The sequence below is a fragment of the Ursus americanus genome, chromosome 35, assembly GCF_024610735.1.
Source record: "Ursus americanus isolate L20-20 chromosome 35, mUrsAme1.1.p, whole genome shotgun sequence".
NCBI classification, from domain to species: Eukaryota; Metazoa; Chordata; class Mammalia; order Carnivora; family Ursidae; genus Ursus; species Ursus americanus.
In genome coordinates, this window is record NC_142161.1 from 27,681,107 (window position 1) to 27,705,888 (window position 24,782).

Below are 24,782 nucleotides of genomic sequence, written 5' to 3' on the forward strand. Positions count from 1 at the left end.
AAATTATTTTTTACTTTCTGCCTTCAACGTAAGTGGAACTTCCAGGTCCAACTAAATATCTGTCATATTTCATTTTGCTGGTGGATATATGTCAATGGATTCTCTGTTCGTATTTAGCTAAATCATTTTATGGCATGTTTCAAATGAAAAGAGTTATGTGAGTGCATTTTTATACAACCCAGATGTAAATATTATAATCTTATTTTAACATTATAGGTGATGGGCCAAGTACATTACAGTAATCTATTTTTGGGGTCAGTGCCAGCTCTGAAGCTGCTAACCATGAGGTATGATTTGAGGAGCTGTCAGCACTGGGTCCTTCACTGGGAAGGAATCCAGCATGGGGAAAGCCAGCGTCAGGCTGCAGGCAGAGGGTGCACAAGCCAGATGGGCTGGGCAGACAGACTTTCCAGGAGTTGCTGGTCAACGGTCTGGGGCTGGATGAACAGACTGGACACACAGTGGTCAAAGGAAGGCATAGAGATGACCAAACAAAGGCACATACAACAGAACCAAAGCTGGGCTTGCAGACAGGTAGGCAGAAACCAGAAGATTCAGAGGAGACCACTCTGGGAAGGGAGGGGAGGAGTAAAAGTGCCGGTGGTCCGTCAAGTTGCCAACAGAGTTAGTAAGTAGTGTGTCAGAAGGGGGAGAGGAGCAACTGGAGACTCTCTTTTGCTTCATCCTATAAACTTCTTTGGTGCTTTTGGCTAGGGCAGGAGCCAATCAGACAACCAATCCAAGGGGACAGTCATGCTGCAATGCAGCAGTTCTCCCTGTATGAGAGACAAAGCAAAGCCTATTTTCTACAAATTCTTCCCTTTCCAGCTTTTATGCTGAAACTCCCACATGAGATTGATCCTTTGAGCAAAGGCACTGTCTATTGAGGGCCAATGTTAAAAAAATAATATTTATAATGAAGGAGCATTAATTCAATAGTATAGACATATATAATTTCCCCGTAAAGAGAGAACAAGGTTAAAGTAAACTTTGATAGCTGTGGTCATGGAGTATAGAAAAAAAACTGTCATTATGGTTGTCTGGGGGCACAGAAGAGCCTCCAAAAGAGAATAGGTGTTTTAATTGAGCCTCACTGAACACACACACACACACACACACACACACACACACAAGCAAATGAAAATGGGTCCTTGGATGTTCAGAGTTCTTAATTTAGTTCTAAGAAATCAATGTGTTTTTTGGAGATCCACGCTGTATGATTTGGGTAATTTACTAAAGTATTCTGGGATTTATTCCTTTGATTTTGGAGGGGGTTGGCAAGTGATCTCAAACATCCAGTGTCTCAATTCTATTGATTTATAACTCTCAAATATAGGGGAAGAGTCCACCATTTTGACACCCGGAAGTGATTTTTTAAAAATACTGCAATGGTAACCTGTAACAGAAACCACAGCACCACTGGAAATTTCTTACACTGAAATGAACCCTATCACCAAAATTGGCAGAAGTGTAACTCAAGTTATGGAGGAGGCACAGCCACCACATCCAGGTACCCTGATAACCAGATTATTTCCTCCTACTACTTTTGGACTTTCCCATGTTTCTTATTCATCAGGAGCCACTTCTAGTAGAGCTTATCTGAGCTCTGCCTCAGAATTGGCTGATAGAGGTTATTGGGCAAGCAATTAGCAGTAGTCATGGTGGGCAACCTTGACAATTTTTCCTCACACTCAGCTATGTGTCTGCTTTTAATTTTCTGTGTTTCCAAGAGAAGAGAGGTTTACATCTCTGTCCCTTCCATTTTAAATGAGTGAATAAGTGTCCAGAATATATAAAAGATCTCTTACAACTCAACAATAAAGGAGAAATAACCCAACTAAAAATGGCAAAGATTTGAATAGACATTTCTCTAAAAAAGGTACAAAAATAGCCACTACGCACATGAAAAGATGTTTAATATCACTAATCATGAGAGAACTGCAAATCAAAACCATATGAGACATCCCTTTGCAACCATTAGGATGGCTCTAGACAAAAAGACAGACAATAACAAGTGGTGAAAATATGGAGGAATTGGAACCTTCATATATTGCTGGTAGGAATGTAAGATGGTGCAGCCTCTTCGGAAATCAAAAATCAAGGATGCTAACAATGCCAGCAGCATGAATTTTCTCTTTGGTTTGATGGTTTTTAAAATTAATGTAAAATATTTATGTGTTGATTTGCCAATTAACACCAATATTTACCATTATGTTTTATACGTACATAACAGGACCTTACTATCAATTCAAATTTTCCCACAATGCTTTTATCTGCAGTGACCGGAGCAATCAGAAATCCATGTCCTAGGTCTAGGTGTAAAGGTGCCATTTTTGAACACTAACAGAATGGTAGTTACACTCGGTACCCTTGCTTATCATGCTTGTTGAAGCCGCCCTGGAAATTTAGTGCTTATCCAAATTTCTGTATTTCCATATTTCTTATTTCTCTTTTTTTTTTTTTTTAAAGATTTTATTTATTTATGTGACAGAGAGACAGCCAGCGAGAGAGGGAACACAGCAGGGGGAGAGGGAGAGGAAGAAGCAGGCTCATAGCAGAGGAGCCCGATGTGGGACTCGATCCCAGTACGCCGAGATCATGCCCTGAGCCGAAGGCAGACGCTTTAACGACTGCGCTACCCAGGCGCCCCCCATATTTCTTATTTCTCCAAGTAGAAAGTAGAGAAAATTTTATTTAATACTGAACAATATTTTAGTTCTAATGACAGATTTGCTTCCATAATGGCAGAACGTAGCCAGATAACATGAGTTGAATGTAAACAGCAAAGCTTCTTCACACTGTATTGATTGTGTGCTGAAAGCTCTTTATCATATTGCCTTGTTAAGTCTGGGCCAGATGATCAGTGGTCAATGAAATCAATAACAACTGATTGTTAAAAGCACCACAGATTTATCTGCACCATGTGAGATTTATCAGATTGGATGGGAGTCCGGTTTTACATTTGACTTTATGGGACTCATCTCTTGGGATCCCATTTCACAATGTAGGAGTGGGGATGGCTCAGCAGAGGCAACACCATTTTATCACGTGATCCCCTTTATCATGAATTGGTGTGTCTGGTGATGGCATAAACAGCAGCAGCAGTACTCTGTAATGTACTACACATATCTATAGTAAAATCAGCTGTTGGCTGTTTGTAGTGATGACAAGAAGTTACAGTACAGACAATAAAAAACGGTAGATTATATTATAGAGTTATTTCCCTTTGGCTTCGGGTGAATTGTAATTACAGTTGAGCCTGTATATATAGGACCTTGCAAGCATTTGCTCCCTACAAAATCAAAACGCCTCTGAAGAAGAGCTGCCTTAGGTAGAAACTGTTGGACCTCCCATATTCACAGTTACTTCCCTCTGCAACCTGCTTTGTCAGAGATTCGATACTGTCTTAGACTGATGTACAGCATGGGTCAGAGCAACGGTCCTCTCCCCGGCTTTTCCTGGCACATGGGAGAGAGGCATAAGTATTTGGTGTCAAACAGTTGCTTCTTAAAATGCAAGCTGCAAGCAAAGTAAGAGTAAAGAGAGGATGAACAAAAATCTCAATAGAGCGGACTGGGTGCTATCTGGCTGAAAAGTCGGCTTCACATGAATAAATCAGCAGTAGATGAGAATTAACGATCTATGTGTACTGGCTAATGACAGAAGGTGGCTATTCCCACACCAAAGAACAACGTTTAGCATTCTACTTCCAAAGCCAATTCTTTAAGGAACAGTTTCTTCTTTGAGCAGAGCTCTGAGTATAAGACACACAGTTCTGGTTCTATGCAAGGCTTATGAAAAACAAGTTTTATTTGGCAGTGCTTAAACCCATTCTTAAACAATAGGCTTTTCTAATTCATATATTCCTTTTTGTATTTATGGAAAAGGCAGGCCAGGCATATATTCTTGAAAAGGAATGTATGTATTCTCTTTTAAACACCTCAGGAAAAGGTCCAAGAAAAAATGGAAAGTAAACAGAACATAAACTTGCTTACGGGTTTCAACATATTTTTGTGTTTTCCAAGATAGACTTATAAATGTTTTAGATCTGCAGAAATAAAGATGCTGAAAATGCCAGAAAACCTCAACCTAATCTTTTATGTCATTTGTGTCTGTAAATTTTAAGATGATGATTTTGTTACAAGAGGACAATGCATCAATGGCTGAGCTGATAGAACCCCACTGCCTATCTGCTGCTTGACTGGTTCTGACAAGGAGGCAGGACCGACCCGTCGCAAGGGAATCTGGCCTACCCAGTATGCCTCCAAGGATCTGCTCTATGGAATACTCAACATACTTGTCTTTCTCTTCCCTCTGCTCCTTATTTTCCTCTTTTAAATCTATTTTATCACAAGGAAACTCAGGGGACAAATGACTTAATTTTTTAGTAATTTTCATGCATGAGAACTAATGGAACTCCGTTTATTTGTTATGTCATTATAATTTATAGGACCATAAGACGGTGTTTTCTAGGTCATGCATTTCCTGTGATTATCAGATGGTAGGAGAGAATGGCAGTTCAATACATGAGCTCTGGAGTCAGACAGCCTGGATTCAAACCCTGACTCTGCCACTTATGCCTGGTATGACTGTACGATCTTTCTGTGCCCCAGTTTTCTCATAGGATTTTGTGTGAATTCTGAAGATTAAATGAGAAAGTACCTGGAAACAGCTTGGAACAGTTCCTGGCATGTAGTAAGCACTCAGTAAGTTTTTAATAAAAGTATAAAACAGAAGGCTTTCAAATTTCACTATTATTATCAGGCTAATATGAAAAACTTAAAATACTGGAATATTTGTTAATCATTAATCTAACTCTTTTCTTCATTAAACCTTTTTCAAACATCTAAGAGCATTAATGGAGGAAACAAAGGCATATAAGAAATAATCTATGGCTTTGAGTTAGTAGGGTTCAGTGGAAAATTCTAACATGCACAATTATCATACAGTGGGGGATGCTCAGTGTTGGAACTCAGAGAGGGGAGCTAAGGAGGCGGGTGGACAGAAGATAGAAGAGAGTTTGGGAACACATTGTGAAAGGGAATGGGACTGAGAAGACCGGATCTTTTTCAGACATTCCGGCGCAAGTAGTAGTTGAGACCATGAGTAAGTGAGTTTTTAGGGACAGGCATGTTGAAGAAGAGAAAAAAGTCAGTGATGCTTATTTATTCACGACTAGAAACTCAAGACAAGTGTTCTTGCTTTGTCAGCGTAAACTGAGGAGTCAAAATGAAGAAAACTCTCTTTCTACAGTTAAGAAAAAAATGTGTCTCTAATTCAGCCCAGCTGGGGTGGGGGTGCCGTTGGTACAGGAGTGACTCTGGGGGAACAGGGAGCAGCACTCAGCTTCCTGCTGGCAGGCTGGTCTGCTTCGAGGCTGGTGACGCTGGCTCAGTTGATCTGAAGGTCTAGTTTAAGAAAATGCTGGAGGGCAGGGCTGGTGGGCAGGGAGAGGGCTCTGTGGGGGAAGCTGGAAGGCTACACAGGTCAAGAAGGAAGAGGTAACTTATACAGGCAGATGGGACTATGGCTGGATCCGTGGCCAAAATGCTGCACTGTAAGCCATACAAGTTAAAAAGACGGCAAAGCCAGGGCTAAACCAAAGTGAAATGAGATTGTGATGATTTCCATGACGATGTGTGAAGTGTCTTCTGGGCATTCTGCTTGGGTTTTTCTGAACACTCTCACTCTGAGATAGTTCTCAGTTTCAGACAAAGGTCCGGTTTAGGGTTGGGATGAAACTGCTTGCGAGAACACCCCGGGGAAGTGTGTTTGGGTTTGACATGTCTTTTGGGATAAATTAGACATGCTGCTGACAAAACCTAGATCATCTCTAATAATCTAGGTACACTGCTGGGGGCCATTTTATAGCTAACTCTTCTTCCAAGGCTACAAACTGACTCCAGATGTCATTTTGAAAATATTAGCAAAGCCTGGAAGGTAACAGGCAAAGCACTGCTCTTTTAACTTTCATAAGTTGTTGTGATATGCTGTCACAGGGGCACCTTTAGGGTTTTTAACCTTTCAGCTAAATCATCTTTTTTGCTTTAATAAGTACTTTAAATACAATCTATTTCTATCTACCACAATTTAATGACAAACTCAATCAAATTAGTCATTTAGCATCATGTACACAATGCCTAAAAATAGTCTAAAGTGGATCAAAGCAGTTAATGCTAATTATATTATATTAGTATTACTGATCCCTAAACTAATTTTTTCAGTTATTTACAATATGAAGGGAAGCAAAATATATTGAATATATATATATATATATATATATATATATATATATACACTACAAAATTCACATTCATTGTTTTTCCTCTATCTTTGACTTTAATATTAAAAGAATAACATAAATTTAACTTTTAATACTTGTTTTAAGGACTCACATAAGATTTAAGGTAGTTTTATTTGGGACATTTATCCTTAGGCTGGAGTTTTAGAGTACTCTACTCTGCATACACCAGAAATTAAGAATGCTTATTTTCTTACTGACTTATTAGCTCATTATTGGCTAGAATAGTGTTTCCCAAACTCATTTAGCACTAAAAAAGAGTTTCTACAACTTAAGTGCCCATCAACAGATGAACGGATAAAGAAAATGTGGTACACACGTGTACACACACACACACACACACACACACACACACACACACACAGAGGAATATTATTCAGCCATACATTTTAAAGAATTTAACTGCCTTTTGCAACATCATGGATGGACCTGGAGGGCATTATGCTAAGCGAAATAAGTCAAAGAAAGACTAATACTGTATGTTCTCATTTACATGTGGAATCTAAAAAAGCTGAAGCCAAAGAAATAGAGAATAGAATGGTGGTTGTCAGGGGCTGGGGACTGGAGAAATGGAAGATGTTGGTCAAAGGGTAAAAATTTCCAGCTGTAAGATGAATAAGTTCTAGAGATCTAATATACAGCATGGTAACTATAATTTACAAAACAGCACTATATACTTGAACGTTAAGAGTGTAATTCTTAAAAGTTATCTCCACACACATACAAAAAAGGTAATTATGTGAGGGAATGGAGGTGCTAACAAACCTTATTGTGGCAATCATTTCACAGTCTATACAGGTATCAAATCATCACTTTGTACACCTTTAACTTACATGTGTTATATGTCAATAGTATCTCAATAAAGCTGGAAAAAATTAAGACTTATTCAAAGTCGAATAAGTTTAGAAAACTCTAGATTAAATCAAGCAGGTTTCTTTGCTGCAGAATGGATCAATACATTGATATAATAATGTACAATGTGAGCCAGGAGGAGCATGTTTAGAGTGGAGAGTCTCAAAATTATTTAAGTATGGAAACTTCGTGGGACCACAGATTGAGAAATTCTGACCCAGAGAACAGGTCAAAGCAAGTTGTATGTCTTCAGAGGTTTTCTGCCTTTGAAAACAAATAAAACTGATTATTGGCAGAAGTTTGATTTCGGAACCTCCCTGTCCAGTCTATTGCCCAATAAGCTAGTACAGGCTATACAGTCAGTGAATGAGTTAACAGCATTAGATTAAATATCCTAGGATTTCTGCTTCATTGAATCAAAACTGCTTTTCATTTTTGGGGGGGCCATCAGAATGCAGCCTTCCAAGTATAGTATTCTAGAGATAATATCTAGAATGAATAAGAATATCTTCAAATACAAATGTTCACATGTGTTAATTCATATGCTTTTATAAGTGAGGATTTCTCAGTTGAAAGTGGCTGACACAAACTAGCTAAAGCAAAAAAGTGGGGAGGTTTATTGACTCAGGCAACTCAAAAGGCAGGAGGGGGTAGCTGGCCTTACTCATGATGGGTTCCAGAGGCTCAAATACTGTTCTCAGAATTCTCTCTCCATTTCTCAGCTCTGTATTTCTGTGGGTTGCCTTATATTCTTCTACTGATGTAGTGGTAGTAGGAAGAGGCATGGACATTGGAAGCTCTTGGCTTTTAGTAAGACTCCTCTGTCCCTGACTCAGTGTATATAAACCCCAGAAAAGGACACTGATTGGACTGGCTCAAGTTACATGCTAATCTTTTAAATTAATCACTTTGGCCAGAGGGATAGGGTGTGGCCATTGGCCCGGCTTGTGTCCCATGCCCTCCCACTTGGCCGGGTAAGGCAGGGTACTGGATTGGTAGCCCACCAGAATCGCAGGGACTGGGCAGAGGCAGGAATATGGTGGTGAGCGAAGCATTAACTAGAGCAAGAAGAGCACTGCTGTTATGAGGCCAAAAGACAAAAAACATAAAACACTGAACTCCATGGTTACTAACGCTCTTCCTTCCTTCTAATAAACACATGAAATTACCGACATGAAACTATGTGGTTTTATTTTTCTCCCACTCCCAGCCCAACCCCATACTTTAAAAGAGGTACCCATAGTGAGTACAAAATCATGTTATGGCACCTTCTGTCCTCCTTCCTCCACTCAAAAATAAGCGAAGTGAGGGACTGCTTTGCTCTGATGTGGCCAAGTTCATGAGAGTACACGACAGTGACAACAACACAAACCACTTGGTGGTGGATAGTTGGGGAGAGAAAGCACTGAGCTCTAGCTCTCAGTGTTCTCTATACTTTCCTGTCCTTTTTTTCCATCATCATCAACTCTACTGCTTCACCGTCAAAGCAGCTCAAGAAACTAGTGCTGTAGCTAAAATGCGGAAGATCCAAATAGAGCCAAAGAGCTTTCTTCTGCACCCAGCATGGCTTCCTCTGAGTGCTGCTCAGTGCCTCCCTGCCCCCGCCGCTCTCCAAGGCATTCTGCCTGGAGCTCCTCTCTGGCTGAACAGTCAAACTGGGAGCCAGGTGTTGTATCATGTGACTCTGTCCATCAGGGCTGGGGCTGGGGGGAGGGGAGTGAGGCATTCTCCTCAGATGTGGAATTTAAGGGAGTACCAAAATCCTCAGGAATCAACATCAATACTATTTTAATGTAGTATTTCTTAAAAACAAAAATTAATGCAAAGATTCTATGAGGAACAAAGGTCAAAATTTTAAACAAAGATGGGACCGATATTATTGATTTTTCCTTTTGACTCAGGGTCGATTATGGCTCAGCATGGCACTGTTACTGATCTCGCCTTCATTTAAAATGTTGACATTTTGTTGATCATGGATTTTTTGCATTCATTTTTGTTTTTTAAGATATTGCATTACAATTTTTTTTTTACTCTTGATTACTGAGTTTCAGTGCCCCGTCAAGTTTTGCCGCTGAGGTGAGTGCCTCACTTGTCCCAGCCTAGGCTTCTACATCCACCTCACCAAGGGGGTGGGATCATGGCCCAGACAGTCATCAGTCATTACCTGACATAAGCTGGGCCAATCAGATTCTTTCTCTAAAGCTGAAAATGTGAAGAGACACTCTTGTTAGATGACAGTGGACACTTGCACTGAAATGTCACGCTACATTGGGTCCTGTCAGGGCTTGTGCAAGCCAAAGAGGCCCATTGCAAAAGACAGAAGCAGAGATGAGAGAGTTAAACATGTGACAGATTGTATTATTTGTTCAAAATATTCTCCAGCCCCCACTACAGGGTCCTTTTCTGGTGCCTCTCTCTGTGGGAAGAGTGTATTTCCTGCAGCACAGACATCAGGCAGGGCCACATGACTTGCTTTAGCCAATCAACACAAGCAGAAGTGACACGCCACATCTGAGTAGAAACCTGAAGTACTATTGAGTAGTTCTGCATTGTTCTCCCCCCTCTACCCTACGGTTGGCATGTTCCAAACATGCTCTTTCAGCTTTCAAGAATAAGAAGATGTGGAGAACGGCCGAAGGCGATTCTCAGTGAGCATTGAGGGGAGTGACAAATTATATACTGTTGCTGTAATTCCCTGAGATTAGGAAATTGTTACTGTAGCATAATTTAATCCAACCTCACTGATACAGAAAATAAACTTAGTTTCTAGCTTTCCAGTTCTGCTTTCCTTGAGAGTTGATTTGTTTCATTCCCCATGAAATCCTCTGAGATCACTTAAGTGGGTTTTCTGTGCCTTATAACCAAGAGTCCCTGATAAAATTGATAACAATGATATTTAAAACTATTTTGTTCTTAATTTCTACCATATAATGTGTTCTCTCCTCCTCTGTGCCAGGGTTGAGTTATATGGATACACACACTTTGAGAAATACTTAGATGACAGCATTTACTGTACTGAAAGTAACGATAATTTTTGACTGTGCATTATTATTAGTCAATAACAGGTAGCTATGATAATTTCCTCTTTAAGCAAACTGTGACATGACCTGAAATTTCAATTAATAGTATTGTTTTATGGTATACATGGGAAGAACAATTTCTGCTACTTCAGAGTGATAACACTGTCTTCCTTGGAGAATCTGACAAAACTGAGTGATATCAACTACTATTTTATTTTATTTATTTTTTTAAAGATTTTATTTATTTATTTGATAGAGAGACAGCCAGCAAGAGAGGGAACACAAGCAGGGGGAGTGGGAGAGGAAGAAGCAGGCTCCCAGCGGAGGAGCCAAATGCGGGGCTCGATTCCAGGACCCTGGGATCACGCCCTGAGCCGAAGGCAGATGCTTAACAACTGAGCCACCCAGGCGCCCCTATCAACTACCATTTTAGCATCGTTATTGAAAAACGAAATGCCTTTGCTTAATATATAAATAAATCTTTGTGTAGTGTTTTTATCTCTTGAGCTTACTTCAACAGATAATTCTCTGGACCCATGAGGGTGTGGCTCACCCTTTTCGCACACCTTCAAGAGTAACCTTTTACTGCATCCTGTGCTCTGAAAAGAGCAAGCAAAGTATTCCAAGTTGGGGGATGAGGTTTTTATGAAATAGTTGTTGACTAGGGAGACAACAACTTCTGTTTTACACAAAACATCCTCTTGTGCCAAACTGAAATGAGTAAGTTATAAACATTTAAATTATCTTTTTAAAATATTTCCACAAATATAGACTTGTGTGTAGGATGCATGGAAGTTATGAGACTTGCTTCAAGTTATTAGCAAGTAAGTGGCAGCATCAGGTCTGGAATGGGATCCCCTGTCATCTAGCTCTTTCTATTATGCCTCAGTACAAAGAGGAACAACTGACTTCTCTGATACATTCTCCTTAATATTTGTACCACTGAGCACAGAATGTTCTGATTTTACTAGACGTAAATTTTAAAAATATAAAAAAACATGAATATCTACTACCTGCTATCTGTATCATAAGAACATTTAGATTATATTGTGTTTACTGCTGATAGTTAACTGAATACCATTTTAGTTACATTAAAGAACACACTTTGCTACACGAATATTTGATGAGATGCCAACATACTATAAAATAGATATTTTTTCCAGAATACTTTGAAAATTGAAACATAACTGATAGTTTATTTTAAAATGTTGCTGGGGCACTGGGTGGCTCAGTTGATTGAGCATCTGAATCTTGGTTTAGGCTCAGGTCATGATCTTAGGGTTGTGGGTTCTGCACTCAGGGTGGGAGTCTATTTGTCCCTCTCCCTCCTCCTCTGCTTCCCCCTCTTCTCCCCACACACTGGCTCTTTCTCTAAAATAAATAAAATCTTTAAAAAATAAAATGTTGCTTAAATTGCAAATCTTCATTTAAAAAAAAGGTAGGAGAAAAATAACATTTGAGACAAGATTCAGAGTGGTTAGTACAGAAAGGAAAAGAAAATTCTTGCTCAATAGCACAAATACAACAGAATGATTTCATATGTACTGATTCAGTGATTGAAAAAACACACCAAGAATTTAAGGATAATGTTAGACTTAGAGATGTGAATTGCTAAAATTACAAAGTAGTAATAATGGTTCCAATTGCCTATTTGAAAGCACCTACAAAATGATTTTTTTGTGTAGCAATTCTTTATACCAACCTAAGATGCATAAAGAAATATAGCAAGTGCTGGTGCTAAATGAAAACTGTTAGTAGGTATTTGTCTTAGACGGCTACTTCATGCAGTATTACTTTTCATGGATTTTGAAGGTCATATATGTGCAAGAAGTACTTTAATTTGGTCAACTGACAACTATGAATTTCAAACATTTGTTTTTAAAACCTCTTTAAAAACAAATTCCAGCCATTTTGCCTTGAATGTATAAGATGATGACGTGGTGCTCGAGGGAAATAGTTATTCACAGAATTTTTTTTATCCCTAGAAATGACTAATTAATATGGCAAAACATTAATGAAAACTTTCATGTCTGGTAATAACGTATGTTGATAACTAACTGCCCAACTTTGGGGAAACTACTTAATGTAATTCTTTGCTCTCCTGTGTTTTGAAAGGCATAGAAATTCTGGCCCATGAGTCTTTGTGGAAACAGAACATGAGTAGACTACATGAGAAAATCTGGCGTTAGCCTATTAACTACCTTAAGAAGATAAGATGGGGGAGAAATGCTTGTTGTTCACCTAAGACGGTAAGCAAATGTTAAAATCTGTCATCTTTCTTTTTTTTTTTTTTTTTTGGCAGTTTGATAATTCTGATATTGACTAGACAAAAATTATACCTATTCATGATTTTGGAAAAGGTGTGCAAAAGATTAGGAAGAAATGATCTTTTTTTTTTTTTTCCAATGAACCAACCTTCCTTTTCTAGCTTACTTATGTCATGTCTCAAGGACTTTGACATTATTGTTTTTTTAACGGACATCCAAATTTCAACCCAGTCCTCACCAGTGTCCACTCACAATGCCCATCATCCATAAAACGAAAGGGTATTCAAATCTATACAGGGCTTGACAAAGATTAAAAGGTGGCATTTGTTTTTAATGGATAAAGTATAGACTTCACAGAAAACTAATGCCGTGGTTTGACCGCCCTAATTAGTGTGTGACTCAAGTTCTTTTTTCAGACAGGGTGATTAATTTCTTAGTTCCAAAGATAGTTTTGAAAGGCAACTTAACATAGGCTATAGTTAGCAGTTTAAGAGTGCAATCATAACATGAAGAAAAAAATTGGCCGTGAACTCGTTTTGAAAACTTTCAAAATTAAATATCATTTTTAAAAAGTTAAATTGAAATGTTTTAAAAATAGATGCATATGTCTAGTAGGGCTCAAATTTGTGCTGACTTAAATTTCCTTTCAGTATGAATGAGATTTAATAGGTTATTTGTGAGAACACAAATAACTGTAAACATGGATCACATTCAATTAATACTGAATTGAGAAAACTTCCCTGATTACTGAAAATGATGATATCTTATTTCTTTTCTTGCTGTAAATAAAATATTAGTGTTTCAGCCTAACCCCATGGTCTCTCTCAGAGGCTAGCCTTTCTAGTCTCCAAGAAATGCTAGGAAACCCTGAGTGGGGCATAGCTGAGGCCTGAACACCATCTTTACTGTCCTGTCTGATCCTTGGGCTTGAAACTCAATGATGTGAAGAAAATCTCCCTACAATAATCCTGGATCCCTGCCCTACCCTTTGCATCCCAACCAAGCAAATTACTTAAAAATTAAAAGTGAAATTTCCACACAACTCAAGTGTGGTTCCCTTCCTTCTAAGCAGGGTGGGCATAACATTATAAAGATCTTTTTCCTCACGAAGCTTATGTTCTAGGATGTGCAGAGGGGAGCAATACATAAATACAAAAATAACATGATAATTAAAATATATAGCATGCCTGTTAGGGGTGTCTGAGACTAGTGGCAGCAATTGTGTTCAGAAGGGTCTCACTGCAAAGTTGACATCTGAGCAACAATCTGAAGGAGGCAAGAGAGTGAGCCGTTCGAATACAGGGTATTGGGTAAGACTGTCCCAAGCGGAAGGAACATCGAATGCAAAGACCCAGAGGCGGGAAGGTGTCTGACGTTAGGTGAGGGACAGTGTTGCTGGAGCAAAGGGAATGAGTGGGAGGAAATGAGGTCGATGAGGCCAAATGTGAACAGGTCAAGCAGGTCCTACTGGACCATTCTAGAGACCGTCTAAGAAATGTGGGGGACAATTGGAGGATTCTGAGCAGAAGAGTGGCTTAGCTAAACGTTGTTAAAGGCACTCTTCTTGAAGCTGGCTTTGGTGGAGGCGCCATCAAAAGAGACCAGAAAGATAAATCTGTTGGTAACAGGTGCCTCAAAGCTTTCAAAGACAACTGCTGAAAGAGGAAAAGGGTTGAATCCTGGGCAAATGCGTGTGTGGTGATTGGGAGGATGCGGTTACCCTGGAAGACGCATCTGCCTACCTTTCAGGCCTAGACCACTCAGAAACCTCTCGTCCTGCTACTTCAGCCCCAGGTCCCTAGCCCCAGGGAGGGTCAGGACCCGCCGCCCTCAGGGCTTGTTGCCATGGCGACCACAGGATTTCCCCCCCCCCCCTTTAATTCTCCCTCCGGCACTACACTCCCCACTCCTCCGCCTCCGGGGGCAAACCACCCGGTCCCGCATCCGCTCCAGCGCGGACTCCGGGTCTGGGCCAACGCGGACTCATCAGTATTCCACTCGCGAAGTTCTCCCCGCCCCCGCCGCGAATCACAGCGCCCGCCTATCCCGCAGCTCCAGCCTTCAGCGTTTCGCGCCGCCCCACCGCCCCCACTTCGTCCCTGGGGACCGCGGCCGGATCTACCCTGGAGCGTTTCTGGCAGCCCCGAGCGCCGGCGTGCCTCTGCCCAGTTACGCAGCGCTTTCCAGTACGCTGGCGGCGACCGCAGGCTGCGCCTCCGCGATGGAGAGGGGACCCCCAGTGCTAGGCAGCGCTCCCCGGGAGACCCGTTGTAAGGCATCCCCGCAACAACTCTGTGGGGATATTCAACTCCCCTGCTCTCGGTTTAAGGTCCCCCTGCGCTTCTGCAGTGCACCAGACGGGGGAAGCAGATATAGGAGAACCTGCATTGCGCCCCCACCGGGATGCACAGTACGCAAAAGGGAGACCGTGTGCTGCAAAACCGGAGGATCGGAGGCGAGGGGAGTTAGGGGTGGGTTTTCTTAGGACTCACCTTGTGCAGTTTCCACATGGCCCCCAGAGCTTTGACTTCATGGCTGGAGTGTTTGCCCTCCTCCAAGCACTGGTAGCACACAGGCATCTTGCACTGCACGCAGTACATGCTGTGGTTCTCCAGCTCGTGGTCTGTGCAGGTGGAGACCTTGCGCGGGCTCAGCCGCCGGCTCACGCGGCCCTGGGCCGGGGGCACCAGGCGGTGCTTGGCTAGGGGCCCTCGGGGCGGGTGGCAGCGCAGGCGGCACGGATCGCAGTAGAAGACGTCGCACTGTTCGCACATGACGGTGGCCTCCTTAGGCGCCTTCTCGCAGAGCTGGCACTTGAGGGCTGCGGCTTTGCTCTGCTGGTAGCGGTCAATTACCCCTTCCAGGACGCGGTTCTTGGGGAAGCCGCGGAGCCCCCGGTCGTCCAGTATGAGGCTGCGGTGGCACTGGGGGCAGGTGATACAGGAGTTTCGGGGCACCGGGGCCAAGGCCGGGGACAGGTGGGTGGCCGGTGGCGGCATAGCCGGGGGGAATACGCGGACGCCATTGGGAGACTTCTGGCACGGGGTAGTGGGGGCACTGGCGAAACCCCCGTAGGAGCCATAGCCGCTGTCCGCTTCGCTGTACAGGCTCATCTTGTCCAGGTCCAGATAGTCATAGTCGGAAACCCCGGAGCCCGAGGCCCGACGGCTCTGGGGGGACTCAGACTCCGGGGTCTGTACCAGGATGTTGCGGGCGCACGCTTGGCATAAATTGTGAGAGCAGGGCAGGATGATGGGCTCCCGATAGAAGGAGCCGCACACAGGGCATTTTAACTCTTCTTCCATCTCTTCCATGAGGACCGGGCGGGGAGCGAGGCAGCGGCAGCCGCAACGGGTGCCTGAGCTGGCGAAGTGGCCGACTGGCCTGTCGTCTCCAGCACCTTGGCCAGCGGCGGTGACAGTGGCGCCTTCCCGCGTCGCTCAGGCGCCGACTCCCCGTGAGGCGCTCTCTCTCGGAGCCGCTCGCTCTCCCTGTGAGCCGCGGGACGGCGACGCCGCGCGCCAGCCCCAGACCGCCCCCTCCTAGTCCCGCCCCACCCGTAAACAGCGGCCCATTGGCCGGCGGCGAGAGAGAGCGAAGCTCTCATTGGCCACACGCCCCGTCCTTCCCCTCGCTTCCGCAGGCCACTGGGGGTTTGGTAGCGGACTCTGAGGAGGAGCGAGTCTTCGCTCCCGGCTGCTGGATCTCGGGAGGGGGCTGGCGTGCGGAGGCGAGGGACTGGGAAGGAGGCATGCGGCGGGATGACTCATCCCTCGCCCCGCTTCCTTCCGACCTCCGGTGCAGTCACCCGGGAGCAGGGGGCGTGAGAAACCCCTCCCCGCGGCGAGTAGGCCGGGAGGGGGCTGGCGCTTCTCGCCAACCGTCTGCGTTCGGCTTCCAGCTCCGGTCTCCGCGCCGACCTGCGACCGACGAGGGCCGCGCGCCCGTGAGACGCCCCTGCTCCTTGCTCGGCTGGCGGCTTGGGCTGGCGCCTCACCCAGGCCTCGGTTTTCGTACCGCAGCCGGGCTCTCCGCCCCTCCGGCCACGCGGTGCGGCCCGGCCCGGGCGCTCCCCCAGCCTGGGAGTCGCCCAGGAAGAGCCTCTCCGCTTCCCGCGCCCTCAGCCCCGGGGTCTACGAGGGGTTAATAATACCGACTCCTTGGCGCTGCCGTGAGATCGAAGCTGGAGGCCGATGCCAGAGGCTTCGGCTGTTAGTTAAAATCTCTGCCCCTTCATTTCCCGCTTTAAATTCCGGCTCGGCCCAGAGGCTTCTCCCCGCGCGGTGCGAGCGCCTCTCCCGGCTTCACTCTCCCCGCCTCCCAAGGCTGCGCGGCCACCCCGCTCTCGGCGCCGCTTGAGCTGCCGCGAGGCCCGCAGTGCCTTCGGCTCAATTTGAGGCGGGGACGGGTTGCCTGTCTCAGTGCCCACAGTTGAGGAACTAGCTGCACGTGAATCACCGTGTCACTGCGGAGTCTCATGTTTGAATCCCAACAGCATTATTCAGTGTCACGTGGCCTGCGCAGTAACCACAGCTTCAGAACGGTGGGTTTTTTCTGTCTGCTCCAGCGAGGTGGGTGGGGGGATGGGGCGAGATCTGGTGTTAGTCCTCATATATTAAGCATCCTTCTCCCTGTCTCCAAATACTGATGAAGATACAGAGTCTTGTCCGTTGCCCACAGAATTGTGGATTTGTTGTTGGAGGAGGAGGAGGGACTCCCCCCGCCCCCCAAAAAAGAAAAAAGATAGAAAGAAAAATCTTTGAGTCAAGTGACAGTGACATTCTGAGATAGCAGCTTATTTGAAATAGTACATGGCTGCCTTTTGCTGAGTGATTCATAAATAAATGACAAAAACTCCTTCCAAGGTCTAAGAAATACTCCGTTTTTCTCTTCCAAAAAAGAGATAACTTGGTTATATGCAGCAATATTTACAATTTTATTTGTAAATGTACAAGCATTTTATTGCCCAGTTTAAAAAAATGGCCCATAATCCTGCCCTTGGAGAAATAGTCCAATAAACTAGATTATCTTTCCAAAACCTTCCTCAGCTGCAATGAAAACAGCTCCTGATTATTGTGGGGGGGGGGTAGTTTTTGTTGTCATTTAGAGTTATGCCAATCACAATGCTATATGATTTCTTTTTAATCTGGTTTTTAACTAGCCAAGTCCAGGGTATCCAGAAGCATATGTACTCTGTTTACAGCCATACAGTTTCTTCATGTGGCCTTGGAATGTTATTGGTATCTCCTGGCTGTATCTAATTTATGGGTCCCAAGAGACTTCACTAATAACAAATAGTTAATTGTTGAGAAACTGTTAGAAAGGAGTGTCAGTACCACGCATGATTTAATATATAAAAATGCATAAAAACCTTTCCAGGATTTTTATATGCATTTGGCTGAAAGTCACAGTAGCCTTGGGCCAGGGCTATGGACATTTCAAAGTGAGCAGCAAATATTTTCTTTATGAGTTTGAACTTTGCTTATCATAGTATACCATCTGCTATAAATTAAATGTGTCTCCCCAAAATTCATATCTTGAAATCCTATCCCCCAAGGTGCTGGCATTAGGAGGCGGGGCCTTTGGGAGGTGTTTGGGCCATGAGGGCTGAACCTTATGAATAGGGTTAGTGCACTTACAAAAGTGGCCCAGGAAGGCTCCTTTGCCCCCTTCTGCCCCCCCCTTTTTTTTTTAAAGACCGGCCCTGCCTTTATTGTTATTTATTTATTTATTTATTTATTTTTAAAGATTTTATTTATTTATTCGACAGAGATAGAGACAGCCAGCAAGAGAGGGAACACAAGCAGGGGGAGTGGGAGAGGAAGAAGCAGGCTCATAGCGGAGGAGCCTGATGTGGGGCTCGATCCCATAACGCTGGGATCACGCCCTGAGCCGAAGGCAGACGCTTAACCGCTGTGCCACCCAGGCGCCCCCCCTTCTGCCCTTTGAAGTTACCACGAGAAGACCACAGTCTATGATGAAGCAGACCCTCAGCACATGGAAAACCTGTGGACACCTTGATCTTGTAACCCCAGCCTCTAGAATGTGAGAAATAAATCTCTATCGTTTATAGGTTTTACCCAGTCTGTGATATTTTGTTTTAGCGCCCAGACAGACACCATCTAAGAGGTCTGCTTCTTAGCAGAAAACGTACCTAAGTTAAAAATAAAGGACAATTTTAAAGAATGTCTGTGTAATACACTGTTGGTTTCACAGACACTCAATAGAATACAGATTTATAATATAATCAATACACGAAGAATTGACCTATTCTGAAATATATTGAGGTGATTTAATTGTTAGATCTATTTGGTCAGGAATTAGCTAAATCAATCCCAGGAGAGCTCTTAAAATGACTGTCATTTGTTAAGTGTTCATTCTGCTTTAGGCAGTGGGTTTATTTATTTACATGGATTACCTAGTTCAATCCCTGTGATAACAAAAAGAGGTGGGCATAATTATCCTCATTTTAAAGATGAGTAATCTGAGGATAAACAAAGTACTCCAGGTTAAATACTGGTGAGGCTGGGATTTGAATCCAGGCAGATGTAATTTTGCTTCCTTGTTTGTTCGTTCGTTCATTCATTCATTCGACAAATGCCAAGTTTTCTTTCTGTCAAGCTATGTGTATAAGAAATAATCAAAATGATCTTTGTTAACTTCTGTGTTATTCTGCTTACCTTCCCTGAGAGTTTATGGTTTTTCTTGAATTCATTTCTCTAAAAATTTTTGTACTTTTGAAGATTTCCCCTCATGTTGCACTATGTGTCCATAACGTACATTAAAGTTCTCCAATGAGTTGTGTTTAAAAGGAAATAAAAATCTGAATGTAACTGATGGTTTTATAGAAACACTGTTGAGAATATCTTCCTTCCTCCAGCTGGCGATCAGCCCATGCCCAGAAGCAGGAAGCATTGATATCCCTGTAATTTTATCATGCCTGGGGTGATTGCAGATGTTCTCATTCGTGTCAAGTGCCTTATTATCCTCTAAAACTTACTCAACTATGCACCCAAATGATGTTTTTCTAAAAAAGATTTTATTTATTTATTTTAGAGAGTGGGCACACACAAACTGGGGGAGGGATAGAGGAAGAGGGAGAAGCAGACTCCCTGCTGAGCAGGGAACCCTACACACCCCACCCCAGGACACATCCTTTTCTTTTTCACACAATAGTAAATAAATATGTGCATTTTGGGACTTGCGAAAAGAAATATAACTATGGATCTAATGGAAAGCACGATCACAATTAACAAACACCAGGAAAATTCCATGTGAAATGCCATGACAACAAAACTTAAAGCCTAAAGGAAATGAATATGTTTTCAGTCAAAAATATATTAACTTAATTAATCCTTCAAATCTAGCATCAATAATACAGCTTTAGCTTTCTTCACTGGTATCCGACTAGGTATTCTCAGAATGGGATACCTTTAATATTTTTATGGAAATTGAATTTTTGGCTCTTTGTCAGTATGTCAAGGTAGATTTTTTCCCTCATACGGAGCACTGAATAGTCAAGAGTATTAAATTGAGCTCTTAAATCAATGGATTCCATGTAACCTATACAGTCTTAATTTTGTTTGTAAATAACACTACGTAGGCTCTCTATCTTTAATACTTCAAGAAATAAGACAGCACAGGTGTTGAAAAAGAACATTTTTAAACAATCAGTTAATTCACTGCATAAAATTGCTGTAAAGTATAACGTATACAGATTTTTTATTCAAATACGTTATTGTAAGCTTTTTTTTTAAAAGACTTTATTTATTTATTTGACAGAGACAGCCAGCGAGAGAGGGAACACAAGCAGGTGGAGTGGAGAGGAAGAACCAGGCTCCCAGCAGAGGAGACTGATGCGGGGCTCGATCCCGTAACGCTGGGATCACGCCCTGAGCCAAAGGCAGATGCTTAAGGACTGAGCCACCCAGGCGCCCCTGTTATTGTAAACTTTTAAGACTGTTATGTGTTTATTGCATTTGTATGGAACGACATTGCAAAAATAAAATGGACCTTCAAAAAAAGATGTTCAAATGCTCTCAAAGTAGAAAGCTCAAGTAGACCAACTTCCAGGAAAAAAAAATTGAAAGGTAATTTCAGATTAATCATTGTAAAGGATAGGATGGTTGCAAGGATGAGTTCTAGTTAACTTTTAAAAAACAAGTAATTTTAGGGGCACCTGGGAGGCTCAGTCAGTTAAGTGTCTGCCTTCAGCTGTGGTCATGATTCCTGAGTCCCTGGATGGAGCCCCATGGCCCTGAGTCAGGCTCCCTGTGTTGGGGAAAGTCTGCTTCTCCCTCCACCATCCCCTCCACCAGGCTCTCTCTTGTTCCCTCACCCTCTCTCTCAAATAAATAAATAAATAAATAAAATCTTAAAAAAAAGTAATTTTAATGTTATTGAAATAATCTAAATTAAAGAAAAATATAGAATGTTCCCCAGTCTGCTTTATAAAGCCATAATAACTTTTTAAAAGTAGTCTCCACACCCAGCATGGAGCCCAGTGTGGGGCTTGAACTCATGACCCTGAGATTTAGACTCGAGCTGAGATCAAGAGCTGGAGGCCTAACTGACTGAGCCTCCCAGGTGAACCAACAAAATGTGATAATATAGTTAACAGAAAATGTGATAAATAAAAAAACTATAGGCCAAAATCACCTAAGTAATAGAGGCAAAAGTGCTCAATAGGATATTAGCAAACAGATTTCAGTGTTGTATCAAAAGATTAATAAACTATGACCAAGTAGGGATTTTCTCAGGAATATAATGTCAGTAAAACTATGAGCACCAATTACTACATGAAAAATCAAAAGGGCACAATTCCCTCTTTGGGCCATATGGGAATAATCCTCCTTCCACAAAAACCAGGATTAGCTATAGGAAACAACTGGGTAATAGGCAGCGTAGCACTGTCATTCCTGAGAGGAGGCAAAGAGGTGAGTCCTACCTTCAGCCAGGCTTTCTACCAGATGGTAATTTCTAGGCTGCGGTACAGGGAAGAGGAACCCAAACAAAACCAACCAATCTCTCTGAGTTGAGGAGACAGATGGGATTTGAAGGTCAGGGAAGCTAGAATTTGCAAAGAGGAAAGAGCAAGACAGAAAGAGAGTTTCAGCATAGGGATTTGCTTGGGTCTGAATGAATACAATGTGGGCACGTATAGGGTGAACCTCCACCACCAGGTTGGCAACAACAACTTCCAAGGAAAGAGCGATTACTGGAATTGTAATACAAACAATTTTCAGAGCACACACAGGACCAGCAGTCATTCATTCTGTCAGCCAGAATGAAGAGAACTCATTGGATATACAAAAATCAATTGTATCTATAAATACTAGCAGTGCACGATTAGCAATTGATATTAAAAACTGAACCATTTACAACATCATCAAAAAAACATGAAATTGAATTAACAAAATATGTGCAAGATCTATACATTGAGAACTAAAGCATTCCAGAGAGAAGTTAAAGGCAACTTTAACAAATGGTGAGCTAAGCCAGGTTCATGGATTGGCAGACTTAATATTGTGTGAAGACAGTAATTTCCCTCAAACTGATCTACACATTCAACGCAGTTCCAATTAAAATTTTCAGAAGACTTTTTTTGGGGGGAGGAGTAGAAATTGACAAGCTGATTTTAAAATCTACTCGAAGATGCAAAGAAGCTAGAATAGCCAAAAGTATTTTGAAAGATTTATACTGTTTGAAGACTTACTATGAAACTACAGTAATCAATATGTTGTGTCTGTGGCTTAAGAACAAACATAAATCAGGGGCGCCTGGGTGGCACAGCGGTTAAGCGTCTGCCTTTGGCTCAGGGTGTGATCCCGGCGTTCTGGGATCGAGCCCCACATCGGGCTCCTCCGCTGTGAGCCCGTTTCTTCCTCTCCCACTCCCCCTGCTTGTGTTCCCTCTATCGCTGGCTGTCTCTATCTCTGTCGAATAAATAAATAAAATCTTAAAAAAAAAAAAGCAAATTGTAGGCTGATGTGCACATTATGATTCTCTTTTGTTAAAAACCAACCAACCAGACAACCCACACACACACCACTAGGTATAAATGTATTCACTTGAACGTATATGTATGAACAAGAAAGGGTCAGAATACCATATCTTCAGCACTGCTTCTGAGTTGGGGCTGGCCAAGAAGCAAAGAGAGAGATGATTGGCTTAGACTTTATACATCTATGTACTAGGTTATTTAAATTTTTATAACAAGTGTATGTTACAAATGTGTTATAGTTTGAAAAACATCTAATAAATAATTTTTAGAAGAATTTTGAATGAATTTCTGAAGGAGTGTGAGCCCTTCTCCTGGGATTCCCTTTCTCCTATTTAATCTTCATTGTCACATATCAGAATTTGGAAAGCAACTCTTACGTTCCTGATATTGTATTTTGGAATTCTACTTTCCATATGCTATTATGGGTTAACCCGACTTTCCACCAATTATACGTCTCTGTTAGAAATCACTCCTACTTTCCCCTTAAATTTCAGTGCCATTGTTTTTTATAATGTTCTCTGGGGCTGTCTTCCTGGTGAATTTCTCTACATTCTGTACGTTTTGAAATATTTTTTCCCTGCCTTTAAGAAAAAGATAGCTGCTAGAAAAATAAAGTCGCTGGCAAAATCCTTTATCTTTAGGTGTTCAGTGAACAGTGCCCTAGGCTCAAGAAGATGTTTAAGTCTCAGACGTAGAGGTCATTCGACCACAATTTCTTTTTTTTTTTTTCAAAGAAGAAATCAAAAGAAATTTTATTTTATTTAAAGAAATTTTTAAATTAGTTTCAGAGGTAGAATTTAGTGATCCATCAGTTGCAGATAACAGACAGGGCTCATTACATCAAGTGCCTTCCTTAGTGCCTATCACCCAAATACCCCACCCCCCACCCACCTCCCCTCTAGCAATCCTCAGTTTGTTTCCTAAAGTTCGTGTCTTATGGTTTGCCTCCCTTTCAATTTTCATCTTATTTTATTTTATTTTTCCTTCCCTTCCCCATGTTCATTTGTTTTGTTTCTTAAATTCCACATATGAGTGAAATCATATGGTATTTATCTTTCTCTGACTGACTTATATCGCTTAGCATAACACCCTCTAGTTCCATCCGTGTCATTGCAAATGGCAAGATTTCATTCTTTGTGATGGCTGCGAATATTCCATTGTATATAGACCACATCTTCTTTATCCATTCATCTATCAGTGGACATATGGGCTCTCTCCACAGTTTGGCTGTTGTGGACATGCTGCTATAAACATTGGGGTGCAGCTGCCCCTTTGGATCACTATGTTTGTATCCTTTGGATAAATACCCAGTAGTGCAATTGCTGGGTTGTAGAGTAGCTCCACTTTTAACTTTTTGAGGAACTTTCATACTGTTTTCCAGAGTGGCTATACCAGTTTGCATTCCCACCACGATTTCTTTTAAATTTGGCTGTTCCTACTTTTGGTCATGCTAGAAGACACTGAGTATAGGAATTCTTCTCTTCATGGTTTTGTAATTTGAAAATGGAAATACTGAGTACATTAGTTGGCGGAGGGTGGTGAAGCATAAAGGTGAGAAGTGTACTAGAGGCCAAATTAGCCAATACGGTTGTACAGAAGCTAAAGTTTCGAGGAACGTGTCTGGTGTGGTAGATATTGCCAGTGCCATGGGAGACTATGCATCCCAACCCTCTGTTGTTAGGAAGACTTTGTGACCAGTTCTGGCCAAAGAGATGTGTACAGACGTGATGTGTGTTACTTCCAGACGGAGTCAGTGAAAAGCTCCTGCAGAATGTTATGGAAAATGTGTTGAGATTCTGCTGAAGCATAAGATCAAAGCTGCCCAGATTCCTGAACTACCACGTGGGAAAACAGCTCTCAGAATTGTTGATTCACTGCCTGGAGAACAATGGAGGAGAAATTAATTTTTGTCACATTAAGCCAGAGGTGTGAGCGTGGTGTGTTACTGTAACATAGCATGGCCTAACCTGACTGACACAGCATAGTAAAGGGAGATAAGTGGAAGACACAGGCAGACGGGTCACGAGAACGGCCCTTGAAAGAGACAAAGCAGCTACCTTGCTTATTTCATTACAGTTCCCATTAGGCCTGGCCTTATTTTGGTTTCTTTATTACTTTGTGTGCTCACAAACCTAATAGTATCTTTATAATATATTTAACTTTTCTTGGGTAGCTAAAGGGTGCCTTTTTCCCTGGCATTCAAAAGATCAAAATTAAATTATTCAGTTAGTCACATTTAATTACTTACGTATTCAGATCCTCACTGTGGCAGATGCTGCCGGTACTCTTAGCGTGTACCTCTTTGTGCTGAGGCTGCTCTGCATACCGTCTGGAGTGTC

General features: G+C 42.3%; 1 protein-coding gene and 1 long non-coding RNA gene across 10 annotated transcripts in view; one reads left to right on the forward strand and one right to left on the reverse strand.

Annotated features, from left to right (window-relative positions):
* The window catches only part of TRIM9 (tripartite motif containing 9), a 108,428-nt gene extending 92,498 nt beyond the window's left edge, over positions 1-15,930 (reverse strand). For all 9 annotated transcript variants that reach the window (XM_087859074.1, XM_087859077.1, XM_045798650.2 and 6 more), the window contains exon 1: positions 14,933-15,930. In XM_087859074.1, coding sequence (XP_087715200.1) covers positions 14,933-15,754 — 822 coding nt within the window. In that variant the 5' untranslated portion in view covers positions 15,755-15,930. The remainder of the gene's footprint in view (positions 1-14,932) is intronic.
* Positions 15,931-16,099: 169 nt separating this feature from the next.
* On the forward strand, positions 16,100-18,519 carry LOC148107148 (uncharacterized). Its single transcript, XR_015723029.1, has 2 exons — positions 16,100-16,983; positions 18,211-18,519. It is a non-coding gene; the product is annotated as an uncharacterized LOC148107148 (long non-coding RNA).
* Positions 18,520-24,782: the final 6,263 nt, after the last annotated feature.